This window comes from Chelonoidis abingdonii, chromosome 2 (genome assembly GCF_003597395.2).
Source record: "Chelonoidis abingdonii isolate Lonesome George chromosome 2, CheloAbing_2.0, whole genome shotgun sequence".
NCBI lineage: Eukaryota > Metazoa > Chordata > Testudines > Testudinidae > Chelonoidis > Chelonoidis abingdonii.
Genome location: NC_133770.1, coordinates 182,620,330 through 182,647,691, shown reverse-complemented (window position 1 = coordinate 182,647,691; position 27,362 = coordinate 182,620,330). Strand labels below are relative to the sequence as shown.

General features: G+C 41.2%; 1 protein-coding gene across 1 annotated transcript in view; it reads right to left on the bottom strand.

Annotated features, from left to right (window-relative positions):
- The window catches only part of SYCP2L (synaptonemal complex protein 2 like), a 57,135-nt gene that overhangs the window by 6,978 nt on the left and 22,795 nt on the right, over positions 1 to 27,362 (bottom strand). The window contains exons 22-35 of the mRNA XM_075062013.1: positions 24,958 to 25,009; positions 22,347 to 22,402; positions 21,045 to 21,099; positions 19,185 to 19,341; positions 17,935 to 17,984; positions 16,485 to 16,581; positions 10,876 to 10,952; positions 10,656 to 10,725; positions 6,787 to 6,918; positions 5,389 to 5,510; positions 3,829 to 3,923; positions 1,840 to 1,939; positions 1,691 to 1,749; positions 742 to 811 (exon numbers count right to left, since the gene is read on the bottom strand). Of these exons, the coding sequence (XP_074918114.1) occupies positions 742 to 811; positions 1,691 to 1,749; positions 1,840 to 1,939; positions 3,829 to 3,923; positions 5,389 to 5,510; positions 6,787 to 6,918; positions 10,656 to 10,725; positions 10,876 to 10,952; positions 16,485 to 16,581; positions 17,935 to 17,984; positions 19,185 to 19,341; positions 21,045 to 21,099; positions 22,347 to 22,402; positions 24,958 to 25,009 (1,192 nt within the window). The remainder of the gene's footprint in view (positions 1 to 741; positions 812 to 1,690; positions 1,750 to 1,839; positions 1,940 to 3,828; positions 3,924 to 5,388; positions 5,511 to 6,786; positions 6,919 to 10,655; positions 10,726 to 10,875; positions 10,953 to 16,484; positions 16,582 to 17,934; positions 17,985 to 19,184; positions 19,342 to 21,044; positions 21,100 to 22,346; positions 22,403 to 24,957; positions 25,010 to 27,362) is intronic.

The following is a 27,362-nucleotide window of genomic DNA, read 5'->3' as shown; positions in this document are numbered from 1 at the left end:
GTCGCTGTCAGTGTGGACACACTGCAGCGCTGGCCCTACACAGCTGTACGACCACAGCTGTAACTACCAGCACTGCAAAAATGTAAGTGTAGCCATGGCCTAAATCTTAGCCATAAGTCATAGTCCCAAGAGGAGACCCTGAAAGGAAAATCCCTCCTTGTCCTCCATGGGTGATGGTAGAGACCCATGGGAGCACTAGAAGGAGGTATGATTGTGTCTGGCTCTTTCATGGTGTGAATGCAAGAGGAGAAGGACTGGACAAAAGGCTAAAAATGGCACGTAACCAATTCTGTAGTTTTGTACTATTTTTAACTGGGTTCACAAGATGCTGATTTTACTGTTCAAAGAAGAAACACCATAGTAACTTTTTGGCAAGAAAAGGGACAAAAACCATGAATTAGGAAAAATCTAATCTCAGCAATGTTGGTTGATCTGAGTCTGTTTCAGAACAAGCCAAAGTTTTATCATCAATATGCACTATGTTTAACAGCTTGTGACAAGCTGTTCTATAGGTTGGGGAAGGATGAACCATGCTTATATGCACAGTGTTCCACAGCCAACCATCACAAAGCATGCAGAGCCAGACGATGAAATGTCCTAGATGCGATAGTCTTGCCTTATCTACTTAATGGAAAAGTTTCTCATTAACAGTTCCTCAGCAAATAGATTCATACTTCATTTGCTTATCAAGTGCTCCCAGCTCAGAATCCTGATACAAAGCGGCTCAGGTACAGCACTTACCTTTGTATTTTGTAGTGTATCTTTAAAACTCCTTGTAGTTTCTTCCAATACTGAATCCATAGACTGAATCCTGGAAGAAAAATAAAAATAAACTTGGAGAATCTCGTTGGATGGCCTCATTTCAGTGTGTCCATGCTTACTATTTCATAAATTCATTCCTGGGATTCCCTTAACTGCAGCTCAACGACCAACACAATAGCTAGGATAAGGAAAACCCTAGTACCAAGTGTACATGGCTCCCACTGTTAGCCACAGAGTGAACATGCTTTTTTTTAGTCCACAGTTACACAGACTGAATAGTGATAGCCTCCAGGCTCCTCAAGAAAACCATTTCAGAAATTTGAGGGGCAAATGCATACCAGACATGCTCTCAAATACAGAAGATAGGGACCAGCCATCTGGCACATCCTCAAAAATCCAGTCAGAGACCAACTGCTCCATAACAGAAGATACTGGAGCAAGGACGCTGGACTTGACAAGGAGCTGTAAGGACCAATTTGGGGGAGTCAAGGGTTTCATTTGCATTTTAGGTTTATGCAAAACCAAAACTCCAGGGAAGCCTGCAAAGAACTACCACCACGTTACGGTTTATGAAACCTGCTAACCAAAAGTAAGTTACTTCAAGCACATGTAAGCAACAAAGGTGGTCCTGTACCAAAACCTCAGATCCAAACACCTGAAAACTATGGAAATATTTAAATCCAAATTTTGCTGCTCTGGTCCATATCTATTAGTTACAGGTTTCCAAGCAGCACTGGTTAAAACAGAATAAAAGCTTGTTTCTCTCACCAACAGAGGTTGGTCCAATAAAAGATATTACCTCGCCTACTTTGTCTCAGAAGTAATGACCAGCATCAGAACTGGCCATTTAACTAGATAACTAAGAATGAGCAAAGATATTTCCTCTCTCTAAAATGACACATTTAAAAGACAGCTGGAAGATAAATACCTTTGCTTTTGATGATTACAGAAAGAGCTCAGTTTGATGGACTGTTTATTCCAAAAGTCCTACAAGAGTTTCCCAAAGAGTACACGTGTTATTTTGGAACTGGACATACAATCTATATTTGGGTCAAAAACAAATTAAGACATACACACCACTGTGTCCTTCTCAAGGATGGATAAAATTTGAGCATCCTTCTCAAGATTGGCAAGTTCTTGGACAACAACCTTGTGGAAGTTCTCCAATTTATTCAGTCTGTAGGCAATAAATGTAAGTTCAACATCTTTAAAATGCAGTATTACAAGACAGCAGATGACTACTGCAAGTTGGTTTATGTATTATGCAGGCCACAGCTCTTCAGCTTTGTAAGGAAAAAAAAAAAAAAAAAAATAGGTGTTTTCTTTCCAACCCAACGTCAGCTGATTTTTTAAAAATATCTGTTTAGCAAAAAGTAAACAATTTGTTACAAAATAGCCAGCACAGGAAATACTATGCCAAAAAAACCCAGAGAATACGTCTTCAGACAAGGGCAAGAGCAACAGATTGCAAAGGTAAAAATAAGGAAATTCTTGGAATAAGACGAAAGCAGGTACATTTCTCAAGTCAGAACTATCCCCAGGGATGTACATTGCCAAGATACCACAGCCATATATATACACACAAGCAAGTAAGAATCATTTGCACGTGGGGATTAGAGGATTCAGGGGATTGGTTATATAACGTAAAGGCTTTATCCTTCCTAGGTTACGGCTTTTAGATAGGTGCAAGAACAGTACGTACCATAGGTGTTGTACTAGATGGCAGCTTTTCAGTGGTCTGCATCAGACAAACAAACATCTCTGTCCAGCTCATAGCAGGCAATTATAAAAGCCACTGACTCCTGCTGCTCCTGAGCACCACTAAAGTCAGTGGGCCAAAGGTGCAAACACAGGCTTTAAACACATTTTACAGTGGATTTTGGCACAACAGGACAGCAACTTCATCAGCCCTGCTCCTCTGAAGAGTATATTAATTCCATGGGCCTATCCGGCCATATGGCTATTAAAATGGAGCCTGTTGCTGATCAAGCATGTCTGTTAGTGGTGACACAAGGCTATCCACCAAGGTTTTCTAATTAAAAATATTCTACTGAATTGGAAAGTGACAGAGAGAAAGTAACCTAAGAGCTGGGTGGATTTTTTCAAATTTGAAAACTGACAAAATTTCATAATTAGAAATAAAGACCAAAAGTTTTGATTTTTCCCCGCCTGTTAAATAGTTGTTTCCATTTCTGATTGGTTCTAGAAAAATTGGTGTACAAAGGCACAACAGCAGTTTTCTATTGTAAACTCACTCTACACTTCTGAGAGAAATTAACAGATTTTTATTTTTGCTTCTGCATTTACTTTCATCAAGACCGGTGCATAGTACCATGCAAGCTATATATTTTATACAGCAGTGATACAATGGGTAGTACTTGCATCCCATTTCGTTTACAAGTTATAGGTGTAATACTTGCCAAAAATGTTCATGATTATTCTGTATCAATACTGATCCCAAACTGTGCTTGTGCATTATTTATATACATACACACACAATTAGATTTATATTTATTTATTCTGTTAAGCAGAACAGCGTAACTGACTATAAAGATGATATTAAGAGTATGAAGAGCTTTCTAGAAATTGACTTCTGTTTCATTATTTTTCTATTTAAAGGGGAGACAAGTGATGCTGTTTGAGGATAACAAACAAAAAGAATTTAATGGAAGCAGACTTTGTAACCTGGCCTGCCAATCAATGGCACACAAAATGCCTCTGTTGTCCATTCTCTTGGCTCCAGTACCCTTTGCATTGACTCCATGCTCCTTCCCCTTGCAGGGAAAGTGGATCATGCACAACATTTCCTACACATACAGCTCCACGAGCTTGGGAGGGATTCACTATACGTGAACAGCCCCATTCACCACAAACGAGTGAACCTCACAGGAGTTTTGCTCCCAATGGATTTTTTTAAACAAGTCAGCTACTGCCATTTTGTTTTGTAACCCTAAGAAGTGCAATACTTTACTGCCAAGTTCTGTTACAAAAGGCATTCATTTTTAAGGATTACTGGAAAACTCATGCAAAGTTTAAGCTGTTTTTGGCAAGTAGCAAATTAGTTACCTGCATTGATGTATCTGATTTAATAAAGCTGACACACGTTCTTCAGATGTCTTCAAAGCATTCTTTGCACAAATCTCCATTCTTTTGTACCTAGACTAGACCATAATATATCCATCTTAACATACAATGTCAAAACAAAACACTAAGTCTAAAACTTGTCTATACATACATTTGTACTTGTGCCACCACTTATATGGCAAACTTATTTTGGTTTAGGTTAAACTTGCTTCTAATCAACATAAGCTAAATTGAAATAAGACCCAATAATAATAATAATAATAAAAAGTGTCTACACCAAGGTTCACACTGGTTTAACTAAATCAATTCACTTTTACTCCTTTACTTATACCATTGGAACTCTGTAGATAAAACCTTAAATTACACAGAGTATGCTACAAGTGAACATCTAACCCATAAAAAGATCAATTTACTACTTGAGAAGTTACTAAGGGCCTTATCCTCAAGTCCTTACTCACACCCTGAAATGGGACAGAAGGGCTGCAAGATCAGACTGTTAGTTAGCACCATCTCAAATCAACAATAATATAATTTTTTCCAAGTGTGTGTTAGGGTCATAACTAAGTTCCATGGTAAATGGAACTGCCTCTATGTAATATAAATCCAAATCCAAAGAGACATGTTTAAATCCTTATGAGTTTGTCTACACAGCATCTTGGAGCAAGCCTACTAGCCTTGGTTAACAGGCTTGAGCCTGCAGGGTTTGTGGCATGCTCTAAAAATAGCAGTATAGACAGCGCTTTGAAGTTGTGACTCAGGGTCTGAAGCCCACACCCCTCCTTCCTACGCCCCAGCCTGAGTAACATCTTTAAAGTGCTGTCTACGCAGCTTTTTTTAGAGCACTAGTGCGAGGCCCGTTAGCCCAGATCTGTTGACCCAGACTGGGAGGTCTGTTCCCACAAACATCAAAATGCTGTGTAGACATACCTACAGGTCTACATAAGCTCTAACTGCCAAGTCAGACTATATAGTTTTCTGTCTCATTACAGAAAAGATGCTTAGTTTATGGACATTACTGGTCACTGTTCTGTCTGTACAGTAGCTAATAATTTCCATAAAATTAAAGAATCCACCCAAAACAATACAATTTCTATCTCCATCCACCATATAGGTACATGTATACACTCTAACTATATATGTGGCCCCAATCCAGGTATGCCACTATTATGTTGGGATAGGATTAAAAAGTGTTGTTCCTCTCCTTCTTTCCATCAAATTATTTGGAACATCTAAATTGACATCACAGAATAAAGTTTCACTTAAAAGGACTCTCCGTTCCAATTAAAACCATCCTCTCACAACCAAATCATTACCTCCCCTCAGACATTTATGAGAATAGCTGGACCTTGCAGCATACATAGATGTGGAGGGTGAGTTCCTGAATAAAGTACTCTCCAAATAACTCCCTTCCCCTAGAGGTATTAGTTTAGGGACAGTAAGGTCAAGCATCTCAGCTAATCAGCTGTTTGGTTGCTTTGTTTAGGTATACGCATACCACACATTGGATACACACTAGAAAAATCATGCATGTTGTAGAGTTACCCAGAAAGTTTTTGTTAGTTGGCTGGTAAAGCTTTCAAAGGCAGCAATGACACCAGAATCACTGACGTCCTCATGCAGTATCTTGGAGACAAAGATGTCATCTGATTCATCCAATTCCCCACCTGCAAGAAAGAGGAAGGTACAACTCCATGCAAAAATATTTCTAAAGCACTCAAGCAGACCTAATCCTAGCCATTATCTGTTGCACTACAGCACATTTCTTCACTTCAATGAGATGCAAGTGACAACTTATGTTGGGGTGAGACAGTGTTTCACAGTCACTCTTCCAAAGTTCTTGGAAACTGGAGTGGAACAATCTCAAAATTGAGGAAGTCTGAGAAGGAAGTGTCAATCTATTACAAACAACTGCATTGTAGAACAGATATTTGGACACCAACCAAGTATTAACATGTAAATATGGGGTATCAGACCAAAAACATTGGGCCTCCTAATATCTTACTGATGAGCAGGTTTGTTTCCAGACAAAACACTTTACTAGGAATGGAAATTATGTACAGAAATGAGGCAACAAAATGCCCTGCTACTCTCTGGCTGAAACCTGTGCCAGCCTCGTCTTGGGCTCCTTTGCTTCCGTTCCCCAGAGGGAAGCGTGTTCCAGAAATACCAAAGACTGTACACCAGGGGTCCCCAACGTGATACCCGCTGGCACCATCCTGGCCGGCAGTCGAGCCTCTGTAGAGGCAATGCCTCTGGATGATGATGCTTGCTGCCAACAAGCGACGTCATCAAGAAGTGTCACCGTCGAAATGCTGCCGAAATTGAGCGGCATTTTGGCAGATGCTCGACCACCGCCACGGTCCTTCATCTGGTGCCTGCCAGACAAAAAGTTTGGGGACCACTGCTGTACACTCTTCATAAAGTGTGTGTTCTCTGTACTTTTAGGCCTTGATATCACTGCTTTGCCTCTTGCGTAGTCCTTTACAGTCACTTTGCATTGATGTAACCCACTACCATTCTGATTTGGTAGTGATTTCCATGTACTTTCCACAAAGGTTGCTAGTAACTATAGAAGGGGCAAGACAGTGAGCTTGACTGTCCATTAAGTTGAAATCTGGGAGCAGGTACACTTGAAACTGCTGTCATTTCTGGGAATTTACATGTCAATTCCATGCAGCTTCCTCACCAGAACTTGCAAACAGGACCAGTTCTCCTCTCAATTACACCTTTAACTCCATTTATTTCCATGGAGTTAACAGTTATTTAAACTCTTGCAAGTTCACAAGCTGATCCACTTATCTGCCCCATTAGAATGGCTCACTGTAAGAGGAGTTCATTATATAGTTCTCTCTAGGCTTGGACACAAACTACAATTTCAGTCAATAAGGCCAAGTTACAAAGATTTTAAAATGAGCATTTCAAACACTGGCTTGGGGTTACCTGTTTGAATCTCCTTTTTCTTCTCTATTGAATCAAAAAGTTTTCTTGGCTCAGGTGAAATGCCAGGAGATGGCTGACCCATTTCCCATCTTGAAAGTTTAGGCTTTTTAACGACCCCACCAGGTGACAGATCTAAAAAACAATAATATCAGTACAGTAGAGATCTAGAACTTAGTTCCACTGAGTATTTAGCATGACTGAACAGTGACCCACCACTTTTGCAATAGCTAGCACTGCTTGCTGGTTTAAAGAGTCTCACTGAGCAATCCGAATTTATCTGAGACACTGGTTGTGCATTTCTGCAGAACAGTTTGGAGTCTTACTCCTCTGCACAGGCTACCTGCATCGTCAGACCCTGCACAGCCACTGCAGAACTGCTGCTTCTCTTATGCAAACATGGCTGGAGGAGTGAGTGGACAAGGGCAGCGAGTGCACATAGCCTCATCGCCACCTCTTCCAGCATGCCAGCAAGAGCAGCTGAGCTGCTGGAGAAAGGGAAAATAAGGATCGCAAGTAAAACTTCTAACTTCACATACCAGTTTAATGCTATTAGGGCTTAGGCTCATCTAAGGAAATGGAAGCCATATTTTAAGGAGAACATTTATAAAAACAGTCCTCATTGTCAGCCTTAATGATGTATGATTGATGACATGTGCATGGTGCAACATGTGCTTGTTGAAGTTTATGCAGGGCAAGGAGAACAGAAGAGAAATAGGAACTTTGAATTATTCCTAAACCTGGTAAGGCAGTGCAAGGCAGGAGCAGCTGGGGCCCCTGAGCAGCAGCGTATTATTGCCTAGGCTGACAAGGCCAAGGCCTAGCCCAGCAAATTTAAGCACCCACGGAGCAGCTCACCTGCTCCATCTCACCTCCTCTATGAGCGTGCCGCCGCGTCCTGTTTCTCTCCCCTCCCTCCCAGCGCCTGCGCTGCGAAACAACTGTTTCATGGGGAAGGGGTGGGGAGGAGGGGGAACACAGCACTCTGGGGGAAGAGGTGGGGCCGGGGCGGGGATTTGGGGAAGAGATCCAAGAGGGGCAGGGAAGGGATGGAGTAGGGGCAGGACTTTGGGGAAGGGGTTGGAATGGGGGCGGGGAAAGGGTGGAGTCAGGGCAGGGCCAGGGGCAGGTGAGGCGACAATTATTTCAGGGCCTAGGGGCGGCAAAATCATTAATCCACCACTGCCCCTTGAGTAGCTCATAAGCTCTACAAGGCAGTGGTATCTTGGGGTGCTGGCACCCTCCCAGAGCTCATGAAGTAAATATTCAATTAAACCCCTAAGTATTTCTCCAAACAAAAAGCATTCACAATATCACAGTGCATATTCTCCATAAATAACCTTAACTTTGCCACCAGATAGCCACCCAACCATGTAATAGGATTACATTTACACTGTAGACTAGAGCTACCACAACTGCTGACTTAAAGCCAACATTAACTGCAAATGATAATCAAAGCAGACATGCTGACTCTTGTGGAAGTAGAAAAAGAACTAACAGGGATTTGAAGGGGATTTCAATGCAAACAGTCCCCTCTGTGAGCAATTGTCAGGCTAAGCTGTAATCCTAATAACGTGAGATTTGTAGAAGCGAGGAGTGTGAGAGATGAGTGGGAAAGAACTATGTGAGAAGTTGTTGCAACCTTGAGTTAGATAAATAAGGAATGTAGACTGTAGCTTAAATTGGTAAGAAAAACAAGATATCAAGATGGCCTACCTATAAACAAAATGCAACTGTTGCACATTATTGTTTGTAACAAAGGGTATAAATGCTTGCTATAACTGTTTGTCTGATGAGAGACCTGTTTAGCTCTCTCCCTCCATGCAATAGCTAGAGATAATAAAGTATCTGACTCGCTGCACCCAACGAAGGAGCGAGAACTCTGTTTTTCTCTAACACTTCCTTCTCTCCTATATAGTAATTAAGAAAAAAGTGCTATCCTGATCTGGTGTATGGGTACTCAGAGGTTACATCTACACTTGGTGAAGGGGAAGTGATTCCCAGCTTACATAGACACACCCAGTCTAGCCTTGCTTGAGTTAAGGCACTAAGAACAGTAGTTTAGCTGCACTAGCACAGGGAGTGGTGGTATGGACTAGCCTCCCTGAATACATATCCATGGGTTATGGGCAGATTTGTACTCAAGTCAGCTAGCCCATGCCATTGCTGCTGCCCACGCTACTCTGGCTGGCATCTCATCTTGAGCAAAGCTAGTGCAGGTACGCCTACATGGGCTGGGAACCACACCCTCTGCTCCCAGTGTGGACGTAGCCTGAGGTTCACTTCCTATTAACACTGGGTGGATATGCAGCCTGTATCAGGAAGATGAGGTCTTAGACTCACAACAGGTTTTTGGTGTTTTGTTTTGTTTTTAAACCAACAGTTCCTTGGTATACCAAATATACATAGTAAGCTAGTAGCAACTTTACAGTGAACCACATGTTTTGTCTGGTAATTGGATCAGTGTTGAGAACGTTTGCAGGACTACCACACCCCAAAACCCTATTGTTGTTTAGCTCGCATACAACTAGTTTTCTTCCAACAAGGAAGGATGTGCTGCAGCTCCACTTGAATAGCAGATTAGAAGAAGATTATGTGAATTCATCCTCACTGAAAACACGTACTTACATGTCACTGGCAATTTATTTACTTAGAGCAGATGATAGTAGTTTGTACTGATGTTTTTTAAGTATGGGAATTAAATATTCACAAACAACTTGCAAACACAAGCAATACCCCACCATTAAATTATATGCAAAATAGGTTACAAGAGAGGGGGAAGATATATATTAAAAAAAAAAAAAAAAGAAGTGATTAAAGGAATTTCTCTTTTACTAAAGCCAGGAAATAATTGTTTGACAATGCTGTAAATCTTAACTGAAGCAAAATCAATGAGCCATTGTGACAGAACACCTTTAATGCAATAAAAGTCATTAGCACCTTAATGAAGAACTGAATGGCCAGGCAAGATATGGGTCATGCACCACTATCAGCAGGACATTCCATTTTGACACCTCAGGCCAGAGAAGAACCTGAACCCTTATGCTTCTCTAACAAGATGCTAACCCTCCACACACTCTTGGCTTTGCCTTCTTCTAGTTGCCAGATAGTTATGCAAAGGCCACGCAGAAAGTGCTAGGGAAAGAAGATCCTCTGAAGGTCTTCTGCTTCCTACAGAAGCAGTGTCATATTGCTAATTACAAAGATAAAGCACAGTCTCAAGATAAATACAACTACATATACACCCTGCTACAAATGAATTGTGCTCACTCAAAAAGACAGCAGATGGTAATCAAGCAAAACAAGAAAAGAACTGGATTTCTACATGCTGGTGTCCAACAAGAGAGCAGCTAAAACATTTCAATATTGTGAGGCTTCACACTCTGCTTGCCTTTAACAGAAATACTGGGCAGTGAAACTGAAAAGATTATTATTGGAAAGGGGTAAATAGAAGGATAACCTTGAGCACAAAGTTTACCCTCCACTCTTATACCTGGGGAATAGAAACTGACTATTTTTAAATGAAGTGCTGATTTAATTATATCATAATTCCAAATCTGTAATAAGGTTCAGATTTCTCCACCCTCATGCCATTCTTAGGGTCTTCGCTGTGTGTCTCTCTGCTCAAGATAGTCACATTACTGGCTAACTGAAGCCAAAAATAAATACGAGAGCACTAGACAGGAGCAAAGTTATATAAAAGCTACAGCACGGAATTAACAGTCTCACAATTTGCACAAGAAAATGAAGTCTATTCAGACCCTTGACGTATAGCGGGAGATTTTCAAAGACAAAGGGCAGTTAGGTGCCCCACTCCATGCAATTATGCTTTTGAAAAGCTTCTGTGTTTAGTTAGACGGTGTCTACTATACCTGAACCTTTTCGTTTAAATTTGGAGACTTTATCTTTTCCTGGTAATTTACTGGATACCTCCACATATTTCTAGACAGAGAGGGAAAGAGAAAGATGCATTGCATTAGCTCTGTATATGGGGGGAAAAAGAGACCACCTCATTTCCAAACAAAAAACTTATTGTTCTCTAACTATTCATCTTAAAATAGAATAGGGTAAAATAAGTACTCTAAACCTCACCTTCTTCTCTCCAGCATCAGAATACTCATGGGAAGATGCACTTAATGGTAGTGTCAGATCGTCTGCTTCCAAATCATCTGAAAGAAGTGCTTTAACTGCATAAGTGAAGTATTATTAGACAGATAATACAGGCAATCGATTTTGGAGAATCAATCTCTCTGTGCATTGAATAGTGAGTAACAAACAGCATTCTTTCACTTCACAGGACTGCTGCAGTGGCTCTACACACATCTGAAGCAATACAGACATCACTATCTATTCCAGCCAGTATGCTCCTAGAAGGGACAAAGTAAGGAACTGAAAAATAAAAATACTTCAGAGTACTATATATAAAATTCTGTACTACCAGGTGACCCTGCCAGCAGGTAGGGGATCTTGGGGGACAACTACTGCACTGGTGGGGTGCAAAATAAACTTTATTAAGAAAATGCAAAAACAGGGAAAATTCAATAGTGAGGGGTATGGGGTTTGTTAAGGTAGACAGTTTGGGAGGGTTTCTCTTTAGAACTAGTATAGGGGGTTTTATAAGTGGGGTCAATACAGTTGGTAAACAATTGACACTGAAGTATAAATGTAACAGGTGCTAACAATTTCTATGTACAGGTGTGTCACAGCAGTATAACCAACTAACAGTTATGGCTAAATGTTTTTACACACCAAACTCTAGGTGAAATGTGTCACGTGTGTAAGTGTAAAATGTGAGGGGTGTTAGAGAGAAAAGGGTAACAATGGGGTTTTATGCTAGACTTCAGTATCAATTGAGGATTGCAGCAGTAGGAGCGGTGAACAGGGGAAGGATTAAAAGAGAGAGAAAGGCAGGGTAGAGAATGAGTGGATGGGGAAGAGGAACACGTGAGCAGAGGGGATTTAACTCAGGGAACACAGAGACAGACAGGCTGCAAGTTAAACAGCGAGAGACTGCAACAAGTGACTGAGGAGTCGGGGGAGGGTTAGGGCAGGGGAAGACAGACTTAACCACATATACAGAACAGCAAAATCTTATCTAGTCTACTTACCAGAAACAAACACAATGCAACAATTTTTTAAACCTAACTTACAGGCACATACAACAATTCTCTAAACCTAACTTACCACAGCTATGTAAAAATGAAATTACAACTTACTAGACTAAGATCTGACTTTAATAGGTGCACCTTACACTATGCGTTCTTTGATCGGGAGGAGCAGTTCCAGAGGCAGAGTGTGTGTGCCCGGTACAGCCTGGGGGGGGGAGGGGTTAACTAGTGTGGCTGCAGCAGTGGGCGGCTGCAGCTGGCGCCCAGGATACAGTCCAGGGCAGCACAGCTTAGGCGCCAGCTCTTTTTTAGCAGCAAAGGCTTGCGGAGCAAGAAACAGATTATAGATACAGATATAAGATACAGACAAGGATAGCTGGGTCTGTCTTGCTTGGGAACAAGCAGCAGCTAGGACAGGGAGTCGCAAGACAGAGCTTTACCAATTCCAGACAGCAGCAACACAAGACAGGAACAGTAGTAGCACTGGAGGATGAGAGAGAGACTGGATTTCTTCAATATCAGGAGATCTCAGGCACAAATTTGTTGTTCTTGGAGGGGATTTTAAAACGGGAGTACGCTCAAAACAACGAGAGCAGGAGACGGGCCCCTCAAGACTAGCTGATCAGACCAGTGGCAAGCAAGACCTCTCCAAGGTCTGATCAGAAATGTCTGGTTTTAAGGCAAACTAGCCTTGTCTACACTTGCAAGTTGCAGCGCTGGTGAGGGGTTACAGCCTGCAACTTAGCAGTGTTCTACACTAAAAGCTCAGCCAGCGCTGCAACTCCCTTTTGCAGCGCTGGCTGTATACCTGGGTCTGCTTCGGTGTAGCGGCCAGCGTGTGATGCAGCGCTGGTCATCAGGTGTGACACTCACCAGCTTTTTATTGGCCTCCAGGGTATTGGACTTATACCAGCATTCCTTTCGACTTCTCCGTCACTGTTAGCACTCCACTGCTCTGGGCTTAGAGCCTGGAGAGGAGGAGAGCGGGGCTTCCCGAGCTCGGGGAGAGCAGGGTTTCCGCGCTCCGGCGGGAGAGCGGTTGGGGGCGGCGTAAGCGGGTTGTGGAGGTTGCCCGCCGCCGGAGAGCGGGCTCCGGGTCCGGGGAGAGCGGGCTTTAATGAAGCTGCATGTATGTATTTCATACAGACTTTGGCCTTTTTCTTTTTACACAGGTGAAGAAGACAAAAACAGATATCATGCTAACCTGATTGATTTGGAGTTCATTTTTTCATGAACTGAAGTACAGTATATACAGAAAAAGAGATTATAACAAAGGACATATAGCATTGGATAGCGGGCTGTTATTAGTGCTTTGTGATGCTAGTTATAAAACACTACTGCATCAGGTGTGGTTTTGACATCAGTAGAACTTGGATAGAATATAGCCTTGAAATCAATCTGGAATGAATGCAGAAATCTATATAACAGAAAAACAACTACAGAGTCATCATTTCAGGAGGCTCTGTTCTTAAACTAATAAATGTTAGTGTTCAAAACATGTTTTATCAGATCCACCACATACACCTAGTGCACATTATACTAAATTATACACCATTGAGCGGATCAGTCTCCTGACTCCTCCATCTTATAGAAGAGAAACAAACTAGTAATTGATGGAAAAAAGAAGAATTATTATTGAAAAACAAAACATGGCTATAAAGTTTGTTAAATGTAATATAAACAGTGCATACAGCAACACTGCATCCAAGAACTCCCTCTAGAACAAGAGAGAATAATCACCCTCCCCCCTCCTGTGTTATGTTTGTATTTTTAATAAGGATTCTTGTCTTTTTATCACTGTTTATTATTACAGAAACTGTCAATCTACTACATGTAAAATAGGACTGCAATCAATGAACCATGCATAACTGCTGGGAGCAATGCTTCTTAACTGCAGTGGAAGACCCACATTACTGTGGCTTTCAGCCTCAAAGTGTCCTTTAAGCATCCTTTCCTTGAAGCACTGTGCGACTCTCTAGTCTCGTGCTCTCTGGCTGGTTCAATTCAGCTCCAGGCGTTAACCTCGAGGTCCATTCTCATGAAGTTTCACCTTCCTTCACAAATATTGAGATACAGCACGCGTTATAATCTGGGATGCTGCTTTCCCACGTCAGCTTCCCGTAAGACTTCTCCATCTCCCCTTAAACGGCCAAAAGCATGCTCCACGGTCATTCTGCACCGGCTCAGCCTGTAGTTGAACCAGGTCCTTGCTCTGTCAAGCTTCCCTGTTACGGTTTCATGACCAAGGCATTACGCGTAAGCGGGTCTCCAAGGATCACAATGGCTTTCGACGTCCCCCACCTGATCTTACGGTCTGGGAAAAAAGTCCCTGCCTGCAGCTTTCCTGAACAGGCCACTGTTCCGAAAGAATGCGTGCATCATGCACTTTCCAGGCCAGCCTGTTGATTGTCATGAAACGCCCACGGAGATCCACAAGTGCCTGAGAACCATTGAGAAATACCCCTTCCGATTAATACTCGGATGTCAGGGGGTGTGCAGAATAAATTGCGTCCCATCTATTTCCTCCACAGTTAGGGAAACCCTTGGCAAGCCATCCACAATGTCTGCAATCCCAGAGTCACGGTTGTGAACAGGATGCATATGCCCTGCAACTTGCATCCACACTTTCACGGTGACTTTCCCTCCAAACTGGTTTGGCGCACCTCTCGTAGCGTCTCATGTTGCCAGCTTCCAACTGCAAATAGCTACCGTCTTCCTGACAGGCGCCTCTCTCGTGTCCTTGCGCTGCCAGGGTTGGGGCGAGCTCGCACACGCAGCCATGAAAGTGGCTTTTCGCATCTAAATTCTGCAGCCACGTGTCATCCCAGACTTGCAGGACATTGATCCACCATCAGATACTTGTTCCCGAGCCAAAGTGGTCCACGCTCAGGACGTCGTTATTGCACAAGCATTTGTGTCAGCACGTCAGCAGCATCATTTCATCATCTGAGCTCTCACTGTCACTTTGGAGCATAAGATAGATCAACTGCCAGGCGGATGTGCTGGCAACATTCATCGCAACATCCTAACAGCTCGGCTCAACACACGCTGCGAATCACACACCAAACGGCTGAAAGGGACGCGTGCACCACCGGTCGTTGGAACAGAACAGAATACCCGCACCCTTCCTCCCTTCCCACAACCCAGCAGCAATTGGACGAGGTCTCTTGGATAGCTGCCCACCCACTCACACAGTCTGCAATATGCAATGTGGACACACTGCACGCTCGCTGTCAGTTGACACAACTGCACGATGGCCGTTACAGCTGTTACGACACCAGCTGTAACGGCCAGCGCTGCAAACTGTAGTGTAACAAGCTTAGGCAGTTTCCACCATACTTTGATTGCTCCTTGATAAAGGAGGAGAGAAGACAGAGAAAGCTGCAGGTAGCATAGGCATGGCTGGCATGTCTTGAGCCACAGTATGACTCATATGCTTAATTAGTGCCACTTCAGTCTTGCTTCAGCGCGCCCCACACGAGGCCTGGGTTTGACAAAGAGGCCACACAAACAAGACCCCTCCTAGGCAGGGCATGGCCTCAGTTAAGTATTAAACCATCCCTATGAATAGGGCTGTGACTTTAGTTAGCACAATGGCCGGGAGGGGCAGCTACACAGGACAAACAGAAAGGAGAAGGGAAAAAGGAATGCTGCAGGGGGACAGCTGTAACAGACACCAGGCAAGCTACAAGCAAGGACACGACCAGCAGGATAATTTTTTATGATGCCAGGACATGAAAGGAACAAGATGGCATTTTATTACAGTAGCTTTTTCAGATATGTAGAAATTACGCTGTAAAAACTGTTGGATAGATTTTTTTCCAGCCCCAAACCGTAAGGTTTAGCATACCATAATATACATCATACTGGCTCCAAATATCCCAGGACACAACAGCATTATCTATGTAGATCCATAACTGCTATAGTTATTTGCATACAGTAGAAGCACTGAAAGCAGTATGTAAATGTATGATAGACACCCTAATATACTTACACTGAAATTACATTGTAAACTGTTACAGATCAGTGTTGGGAATTTTTACATCATAAGAGATACCAGTCTTGTGGACTGGAAAAATCTTCAGCAAAGATTTGTTTCAAGTTTAAAACAATACAAATCATTAATCAGTTTAACAGCATCTTTACAAATTTAAGAGTCCTATTCAGAAAAGAAAAATCCAAATTTTCATGGACTTGGGAACTGAATATGAGGTGAACATCAGTGGCTCAAGTGCCAGAAATCCTAAATCTGGATTTCTTCCCCTTCCTCTCCCCTCCATCTATTGGGATTGGACATTCAAGCATGGATGACAAACCAGTCTACCACAAAGCATAAGCATAAGCAGACCTCCTAATGTAGTGATGAGCTGAGCGGACTTGACCCTATGTATCAGGGAACAAAATATCGCCCAGTGCCCCACTCCCAAAACAGTTTGCTTAAAACACTGATGAAGTCTCACCACTGTGATAAGAGGCACAAGTAGGCAGGAATTTATGGGAAATGGGTATAAAATAAATATAAAATGTATGTGGCCTCTTTCTAGTAGACTTTATGGGAATGGGGGGGAAAAACATACATAAAACGTAACATACCAGGGAGTTCCACTGCAGAGAAATCAAGCCTCATTGCACTGGATTTAATTTCCTTCTTCAGCACTTCCCTGTGCATTGTTGATCTTGAAACACCAACCTAAAATATATGTATCTTAAGTACCTATTTTATTCAAGTAGTAAAACAAACATTAGGAGCCTATACATGTCAATAGCCTAGTTATTACTAGAGGAAGATTTCCTGAAACACTCAAGTGGTTTAGGAACATAAGCTCCATTTATTTGCAAGGGACTCATGCTCTTAAATCTGAGGCAACTCTAAAATTTCCCCTTTAGCAAGCACAGTTGCAGCTCAAGTCATTCTTCATATGAAACACCACAAAATGTTTTAACTGAGAGCAGAAGGAGAGAAAATTTAAGAAGCCTGATATAAGCTTTCTGATAGTTACTGTTTATCATGCTTTTGAAACATCTTCAACTTCATACAGTATCTCCTAAGCTCACAAGACATGGCAATACTAACATTTGGAACACTGGAAAAGTTTGGCATCACTACTGTCCATTGTTTGAAGTGTAGTTCTGAATCAAATGGAAACATTGATTTGGAATGAGAGTTATCCAGGGAGCATGTGGGAGTATGGGAAAATGAGCCCCAAAAATGGCCAGAGGGAATCAGGTCTACCACTGAAGGAAGTGGAACAGGAGGCTCAGACAAAAAACAGAGGAGGAAGGGGAGAGGAGAAACAGTGTCGGGATAGAGGAGCACAGGGCCAGAAATGAGGTTCCAAATATTAAAATAAGCTGCTGTAGCTCTTGGATGCTTATCTGAAACTGAAGTACCGCTGGGTTTCCAAAGCTGATGTTGGATTATGCATGCCAATTCCTGCCCCCCTCCCAAGAAGGACAGGTAAATAAAATCTAAGTGAGGCTCATTTGGGGTAGAAATTCTACAATTTTACATGTTCCATATGCCCCTAGGCCTTAAATCTCCAACTAAAATACATTTTACCCCTAATCTCTAGCAGATTCCTTTCTAAAGGTAGAGGAGAATGTAGGCAAGATCCTTTAGTGAACACTGCTTTGAAGGGTGTAGTACACACTAAGGTACACTCCAGGGCTGTCACTGCACTGTAGCAGCATCCCCATGGCTAGTTACTGTGAAGCCAGCTGGTGCACTGTAGATTCACACTCTGGCTTGCTGCACAGTCACTTACCCTGTAGATAAGCCCTGAGGTGCAACACACCTGCAGCTAACAGCTCAGTATATCTTGATGCTAGCAGACTACAGTAGTTGGTCTATTACTATATAGATATGACCAATTATGAACTATATGTTCACTCAAAAAATAAATATTTAGGTTGTATTTGAAAACCCAGGTGTAACTCTTGATATTTACCTAGCTACATGCTACATATTCATCCCTTAATATGCTTCACATAAGTAATGCATTACCACCAGTAGCAGCATAATCTAAATACCATAGCATCTTACTTTCTTTGTGTGGTAATCACTGCCACTACTTGCAGATGATAACGGCAACACTGTAAGAGAAAAAGAAGGTTTTAACCAATTATTGGAGACATTGCACACTTTTGCTCCTCATCTGTCAATTTACAGTTATCTGCAACATGGTTAAGTCTCATTCAGTTTTATTTGGATTTTCATAGCACATACAAGGCCCAACTTAAAGACATCTCCATACTAAAATGTTAAAAAACGCTCATTTGCTTACAGAGCTGCCCATTAGCACAAATGCAAATAATATTAAGACTACTTCATCCTCGAACATCTGGGCAAAGAGGTGGACCTTGCAGCTTCTCTGGAAAGGCAACAAATCCAAAGTCTGATGAACAAGTATGGAGAAATGGGAAGAGGTCTTAAAGTTGAAGGACCCACACTGAGGACATTCTGCTGCCACTTTCTTTTATTTTAATTTATTTTTGTTTTTTAAACACACTCACACACTAAAGGGCTCCATCATGAGTAGTTGTGCAGTTCTCATCTCCTCATGCCAATGGTGAGGAGGTTCCAACCCATTCAGAAGATTATAGGTTAAACTCAAGGGTGTCAGAAACCACTGCTGATTATGGAGCATTGGAGCTGTGTACTCCTTAGAAGAGATATACAGTGTATGATGTGAGAGTGAAAGACATCAAAATTTAGAATGTCCATTTATATATTTTTTTTTTTTTTTGCAGAAGCACCCAGAACAGAAGATGAGCACTCATGAGTCTGAAAAAGTAAAAGAGTCGGCAGCCTCTTTCTGCAACAAGTTCAGTTTCTGCTGGGTCTGAGGATGCAGCCCCATGTAGCTCACATTTCAGGAATCTTAAAGAGACAAAGGCATGCAAAACTGGCAGGGACCCCAACCTCAAGGAAAGCTCATAACATTCTTGCTGGGCAGAGATCGAAAGAAGCACTTAGAACATTGCCACTACCTGAGCATCTATGAGCACTCCAAGATTTAATTTTTAGCAACAACTGTTTGTAATTTGGGTAAGAGCTGATGCACTCCCTCAAGGCAGGGACAGGCAGACAAAAATCTTGGCCAAATCTTCCCTATTAGAATACCAGCATGATTTTAGTCCTGTGCAAGCTGGACAGTTTTCATCCAAGTTCTCAATCTCACAAACACTGCTTAACCAAAACCCAGACTTCGACATTTTCATCATTCATTTTATACCTTTGTTACACAGTAAGTTACATCAGCTATGTTGTGCCACACACAACATAGCCCTTACCTTTTAATTTACTCCTGACCCTTGGCCTTCTTCGGGTATAATCTAGGGTTTTTGGTAGTGATTTTTTCTGAGAATCAAGGATCCAGCTCTTTTCACTCTGACTATTGCTTGCAGTGTCCCAATTACTTTCGGAGAAAAGATGTTTCCTATAATCAGACTAAATATACTAATATGTCAGTTCCAACTCCCAAAAACAAATGGCGGTGCAAATCTTTTTACCAGCAGATTAGCAATGGCCCATGACACCACCCTGTGTGGTGGAAGGGTCCCAAACCTCTGGCTCCAGCCCAAGCCTGGAAGGCTACCCTGCAATGGAACAGTCCCGCAGCCCAAGTTCCATGAGCACAAGTCAGATGGCATGGGCCCATTGTGAGTGTCTAGTGGCTGTGTAGACATACCCTAAGTGTCTAAAGCTGTCGGTCCAGCACCTCTTATCAGTATTAAGATCACATACACATCTGGGATGCAGGGGCAGCCGCTACCAAATCATCATTTCAAGACACAGCAATGAAGTCACCAATGGATGCAGGTTTTTCTTTGCTGTCTAAACATACCCTGAGCTGCTCTGAATTACAAAACTGTAGCAGCATGCAGCATAAGGACTGTCTCTACAAACCATTAGCCTGTGGTAAACAGAGTATAAATCTACCCCAGGCTAGCCTACCATGGCCCATCAGCGTGCACCCAGTTGATGGATGTGATCAGTTCGTTAGAATGCTTTGAGCTAGTCTGCTTTGAAAACAGGACTAGCTCTAAATGTTCTAACAAACTTAACACGTCAGCAGGGTGCACATGGACAGACCATAGTAGGCTAGCGTGGAGTAGATTTATACCACAGTTTCCCATAGTCTGACTGTTCATGTAGACAAGCTCCTCAGCCCAACAATAAAGCCCAGTTCCCTGCTCACTCATCTCACTCATTTAAGGCTCCATTAGACACAGGGCCCAGGCAGTGACTTACTTTCATAGACGGATAGATTCCAAGGCCGGAAAGGATTACAGTGATTCTTAGTCTGAGTTCCTGTATAATACAGGCCATAGAATGGCACCAAAATAATGCCTTGAGCAGCTCTCTCAGAACAACATCCAGCCTGGATTTTAAAATGGTCTGTGATAGAGACTCCACTACAACCCTGGGTAAATTCTACCAATGGTCAATTACTCTTAACATGAAAAAAATTACACCTATTTTCAGTCTGAATTTGTCTAGTTTCAACTTCCAGCCACTGGATCATGTTAACTTTCTCTAGTTGATTGAAGAGCCCATGATTAAATATTTGTTTCCCACATTCCCATGTAATCTAATCACTCTAACTTTCTCTTTGTTAAGCCACATGAGCTCCTTCAGTCTATCACTATAAAGGCAAGATTTCTAACCCTTTAAATCATTCTCATGGCTCTTCTCAGAACCCTCTCCAATTTATCGACATCCTTCTTCAATTGTTGACACCACAACTGAACACAGTTATTCCTTCTTACTGTCCTTAACTCTGCTGGCCATAGATATCTCCTTGTGTCCTTCTGCTTCCCCTTATCCTTTTTCTACAATTTCTAGCTTCTGATTTAGACTCATTGCTCTGAATTGTCCCTCCAACCCCATTCTGCACCCACCTCCACTAGCTGCCTTCTTTTCCTTCCAAAACCAGGTCAGTTTTTAAACCAGTATGGGCTTCTTTCTTGATTATGACTCTTATGAATAAATCTGGGGAGATTCACCATCACCAATTCTAATCTCTCAATTTCCCCAAGTTAATTTAAACAGGCCATGCTTTCAGTTTATTTACATGCAGAAACAGGCCACATATTAATATTTACACAATGCTCTACACAATCTACCATAATGAAATATAGATTACCTACCGGCCTTCTCTCTAGTTTGCTTGATTCCCGTTTCATGTTTCCATTTTCATGACTTCTGTTGAGTAATCCACAATTATGGCTGTTAGAACTAGTCAATGAAGCTTGCAACAGATCATGATGGATTGGGAAAGATATGACTATTCTGCAAGCAGGAGCATTGCCAACTCCATGCATTCAAAAATTATGAGTCAAACAGAAATAATAAGATTTTTTAAAATATTTCAGTGTGGAGTTTATTTGCCTTCTGGTTTTTGAGTCTTGAGGATGCATTCATTTCACATGTTCAACTATTTCCCGGCAACACTCAGGACCAGAAGCTTTTAATTTTTTTTTTAAAAATAGAAGCCAAGATTCTCAGGTCAATTTCTTGATTCCAGAAGTTTTTGCTTTAAGATAGATACCAACTACTGTGAACTTCAGGATAAAGATGACAGTTGGCAACACTGCGGGAACAGCTTGCATTAGCAAGGGGTCTGAAGGGCAAAGGGAGATAAAGGTGATATGTTTGCGCTTAGAAAAGGGGGAATATGGAAAATCTTTTAGAACACTCTGCTGGCTGATCCTTTTGTGGGCAGCAGACTTCAAAGTATCCTGCCTCTTTCCCATCAGAAGAGAGATATTTGGTCAGTGATTAAAAAAAACACCACACAAGACGAGTAGCAGAGAACTCCCCCAACCCCTTCAAAAAAAGGCAGTCATAACAGCAGCCATCATTCAGAGGCAAAAATGAAGGCCAGATCCCACTTTCCATATTCACAGATAGTCATTGGCCAACAATTAAAAGGACATCTAAACCAGGTGCCTAAGTGGCCTGATTTTTCCAGAAATGCTGAGCACCCTACAGCTCTCTAACTTCATGAGAATGCTGAGAGTGGTGTAAGCAGCACTTCTCTTGGGCAGGGGGAGAGATCAGGCCATTTAGTTGGGCACCTAACGTTAGGCACGCAAGTTGAATATCCTGGGCACTGAATAGAATAGGATCTCTTTTGTGAGACAAGCAAACAGGATTTGAATGGTTATTCTCTTCTCCCAGAGTCTTTTTGTATCAGATACAATACCAACAACTAAAATATTTCTAATGAAAAATATATTGCATCTTCCTTTTTGTTCTAATCTTATAAAAGCAACATGGGGTAGCCATGTTAATCTGTATCCACAAAAACTATGAGGAGTCCAATGGCACCTTAAATACTAACAGATTTATTTGGGCATAAGCGAACGCAGCATCTTCTTAAAGAAGGCACTGTGTTCTTTACCAATGCAAGATGTTACTATGAAAAAAAAATATTTATGATGTTGTACCTCTGGTTTTGTAAAGAAACCTTCTGGCCAAGAATTTTTTGTTTTGCTTCAGTAACCTAAAATAGAAGCCACATATTTTAAATTTCAATATTCTGTACAATAATCTGTTAAATGAATATATGTCAGGTCTTGGGAGGGATAAAGTGGGAATTGACTAAAATATATTCCAGAATAAAATTGCTTTTTAAAAATAAAAGGAATCGGTTAAGTGAAACAGTATATAGTGAGATGGGGTTTCTCAAAACAGCATTTTCTCTACTTTTTCCTTGCTTTATTACTAAAAGAATTCTGAATCACAGAATACATTACTGAAATGGCATTCAAATCAGGATAGCCCTGATAATTGCTAAGGATAAAAAACAAAATGCTAGACATGGCAAATGCTGGATAAAGATATTTAGACAGAGATAAACAATAAGTGTAACATATTGTAGAATGTATGAGAGCAGAGCTTTATGCTGACATCCAGTGGTAGTACTGAAAAATGTAAGATGCCAAATACTTGACTGAGATTCAGATTTTTCTTTTCAGCTACAATTTAAGGGACTTTAAACCAGGAAGAGGTAATAATGGAGTCGATAGCAAGTGTGGGGGCAGTAATGGAATCTGGCTGAGAGCAGTTAAACTGCAGTTGGTTACAATAACCTCGTTTCTTTGCAACATCTGTTTAAATATTTCACTAAGGGCTGACTAACATAGAAGTGCAGTGAATTCCTACGAGAACAGTTGAGTTTTGACACTTCGCTTTACATCAAACAATTTCAAGATACATCTACATTAGCAAACATCTTAACTATATTTCACCCGTGATGCAGCTGCACCCATTCTACCACCAGCAACAGAAGCTTTAGGGGCAACTGTACTCACCACAAAAAACAAACAAGAATTCTCTTGGCATAATGGCACTTAGTAGATTGGTCTTACCTTATGTAGGCTAGTTTATATCACACACACACACACACACCCCTCCTTGTTCCATTCTCTTTCTTACCCAGCCAAACGCAGATCTCAACCAACACTTTGACTTCTCATCAGAGATGTTCCCCCTCACAATCCCACCTACGTTCCCCCATCTGAATAGCTCCCAGTCCTAGTCTTCCTGCCCAGCCTGTATCAGTCTCCTCTCTACTTCCAGTCCCAGTGTCCTTTCCAGGCCAGCCTCCAGCCCCTCCTACCCTTGCCAGCCTCCTTCCTAAACTACCACACCAAGTCCACCTCTCATGCCTTCTGCATTTGACTCAGGCAACTTTCTTCTCCATCCTGCCTGGACATCAAAAGGGTACAAGAGCAAGAAAGAACCTCCCTTCTTTCAGTTCTGGTGCCCAGGCCTGGATCTGGCTTGCAGTAGACCAGAGCTGCAATTGCAGAGAAAATCCTCCAGATCCTCTGGCTGGAACATGCTCAGGATGTTGTGCTTCTCTAGCAAGTCCCAAGTACAAATTGTGACTTTTCCAAGGCTTAGAACTTTTTTCATGGGGATGTTGAGAGGCACATCTGTGACAAAGACTATTGGCCTCACCAGCTCCCGATACACACACCAAATTTCAAGTCCATGCTCCCAAACATGGAGTGTTAGAACTTCTCATACAAAAAGGTCACTGGAATTTTAATGCGTGCTAACACTTTCCCCCTAGCTTTGTTCTTAGAAGTAGCAACCATTTTGGCTGAACTTTTCCAAACCATTTCAGCCTGAGGCAGAGATCTGACATGAAAAATTTCAGTCCAAATCATTAAAGTTGGAAAAGTTATAAGCAACTGAGAACAGAATATGAAAACGAGAAGTGTCAGGCAACCATAATATCAGCCCTGCCTATACCACCACTATTTTTGTATGCTACCAAATAGTAATGAGAATTACAGTAACAAAAATCAGAGGTTTCATGTGTGAAATCTATCCTGAAGGAAGTTATCAGAAGTTCTTATTAACTTCTTGTAAAGACATGCACTATTCAGGCAACTTTTTGGCTTTCACTAAAGTTCTTGACAAGTTTCAGGCTTAAGTCAGACACCTATTTTATAATGAAGAGTATCTTCTCCATTATTGACTTAGTTGCGGTTTCTCAGTCTGCGAGATATGACCACCTTCCATTTGTCTATGGCAAGACCGGGATCCCAAAACATTCTGTTGTAACATGGAGTCATGATACGAAAGAGGCTGAGAACCACTGACTTTAGTTCATTCTCTCTATCCAGACACGAAAAAAAAATTGACTATTTAAACACTGCAAGATATTCTCAATCTCATTTAAATCAAGTTAATGTACGTTGGTAAGGAAAACAAATTTAATGGTCTGGACTCAAATGGCTGCACCATATGACGTCCACTACAACCTGTACCAAATTATAATTACTTCTTTAAAGAGAAACACAAGCTTTTGCGTCCAATCCTGTGAAATGAGACATGAGTCTCACATTTCCAGTTTTCATCCATGTCTATCATTGCTTGTTCCTAGCTTATAGGATCAACTTCAACCTTCTCAGAAAAGCTTTTCACTTCATCTGCAGTTAAGAGAGACAGCCTATTGAAACTTATTACCGTTGACTGGTTGCTGAATATAAAGCAAACGTGATTTAGTTTTGGGTCCTACACCAATATTTTCTCAAACTTTACCTTCTCATAATTCAGAGAGTCAGAGGAATTTTCAAAGTCATAGGAATTCATCCTGCAAAGCAACACATACATAATATGTCAAATGTTTCTGGCATACAATTATGAAAGAACACTCAATTTGCATAACTTCACTAAAAATAGAATGCTGAAAAAAAGCTGCAGTCATTTACAATATTTATCATTAATATGATACAGAGTTCATGTATCTAAAACTTAACAAGATGCATTAACAGTCAGAGCAAGCATTTATTCTTGTTTTAAGTCTTGGTTTCTTATCTCTTTCCCCTCCCTACTATATTTGGGGGTGGGGGGGAGTTGTTCTCATGCCTTGTTTCCTTAGAAAGTAATTCAAGACAATTGTGCATCTTTGTATGTCTTTTAAGCCAACTCAGCACATTACTTAAATTTATATAAATTATCTTTCTATTATTATTGATGGCTTTTGGTGAACAGAGAAAGGCAAGAAAAAAATATCACTAATGTATGCAGATAGGATTTTGAAAAGAACTTAAGAGGCTTTAAAAGAGGCCTTTTCCCTAACCACATCTGAAAAAGTCACCTCTTACTGGTTGCTCTCTAGCCACATCTCTATATCGGATCTGGAAACAGGCTTCATACTTCCCAACATTAGTAAAAGTGTGTGTGTAAAGTCATCAGTGTTTATTAGATTCAGCACCATTTAAAAATTAGCTGTCAAAATGGCTGTGTATTCTACTCTTCTGTTTAACAGCGGAAGAGCGGTCCATGCACAGAACTAGGTCCTTTCTCCCATGCTGTGGATTCCCAACAGGAAAGATGGAAACCACTTTGCTTTTAGAACTACATTGAAGCAATCCTGCAGTGGCAAAGTGATGGAGGGCTAGACAACCTAGAATTTCATCTTCTCCATTTCTAATGTCTGTGAAGTCAACCCTTTTCTCAACAGGAGGCACCTGCTGTGAAAAATTCAAATATTCACTAAGATTTCTATGTTTTAAACCAAAGACTTTCTATGTCAATTATTCAGTTTCCATCCACAACCAGTTCAGAATTTCAGCTAAAAGTTCTGTTTTTTTGACATCTCATTTTTGAACACTCGGGGATTGAAATTGCCACATTTTTAGCTAACTGCAATGAAAATCTCAATATCACCCTAATTTTAAGAACAATAATTCTTATTTGTTCTGATAACACTAAGAATCTGACAGAACATTAGATATTCAAAACTTAAAATGTTATACATATGAAGCATAGACACATCACCTAAGGATACAGAAAGAACACCCAGATACTGTGGAGAACTTTGTGAGGGAAGTTGCGGTTATTACAAGCAGCAGAGAATTGGTTCCATAGTTTAAACGGTATAACTGTTTGAATCAAAACCCAGTCATATGGATGGATGAGATTTAGCAATGTTTCTTCCTCCCCGTTTTTCTGCCTGCAGATTCAAGACGATAATGCCCGAGTTTATAGCGGTATGGCTCTCAGAGATGTAGACACTAAAAAGATTATATTCAGATTTTAGAGAAGACAGATGCATTTGAAAGAAGCAACTAAATTCTTTCATTTTCTATTGCTTTCATGCGTGAGTGATCGTCTAAACCCACTAAATGGAGCCAGTCAGCTAAACCCCATTTCCTCTCAGCCTTTTGGAAGAATTTCTCCGAAGTTTCACTTTTAACTAGTCTAACATCTTTTGCTACAGCAGACCATGAAGTACTCCATGTATGCCTTTGGAATCCAAGCGACCGGATTTTAATTCAGTGGCTCACAGAGTGGTGTTGGGTTGTTGCATGACAAAGGGTGCAGTTCAGGAGCATAGTGTTAAAGTATGGCACGCTGGCTATCCTCTGCTTCCTGGGTCCCTGAAGGGGCTACTCAAAAGCTAGGCAGACCCCTTCAAAACCTAAGAATACATCAGTCTAGTGCTTCCAAGTTTAAAATTTATATTATATATAAAAATAAAAACCCATACACTACATGCAAAAAAATTATTGATGGAACTTGTCTAATCTGTTCTGAAATTGTTTTGATATCATATAGTAACATTTGCAAATTAAGTCACCAGCAGCCATACTAAAGTAAATTTACAGAGGCCACCAGTCTTCCTCTTTCAGGGCATGAATATAATCAGTGTGAGTCAAAAAGAAATTTCCTCTGTGGTATATCAGTTAACTCTTGTATGGTATTGGCAGTATAGGAATGGATCCTCCTTTGAAGCACTGGTAACCTCAACAAGACTGCTTAATTGCTGTACTAGAAAATATCACTAGAGGGCAAGGCTGCTCTAGTCAGTTTACACTCGATCTTAGCTGAGAGCAGCCAAGAACCATTTTTTCCTTAATCCAGTTTTAACAATGAACATGAATAGTAGGAACATTTAAGCTACAGTGCACCGAGGTTTAATACATATTCAAGATTTATAT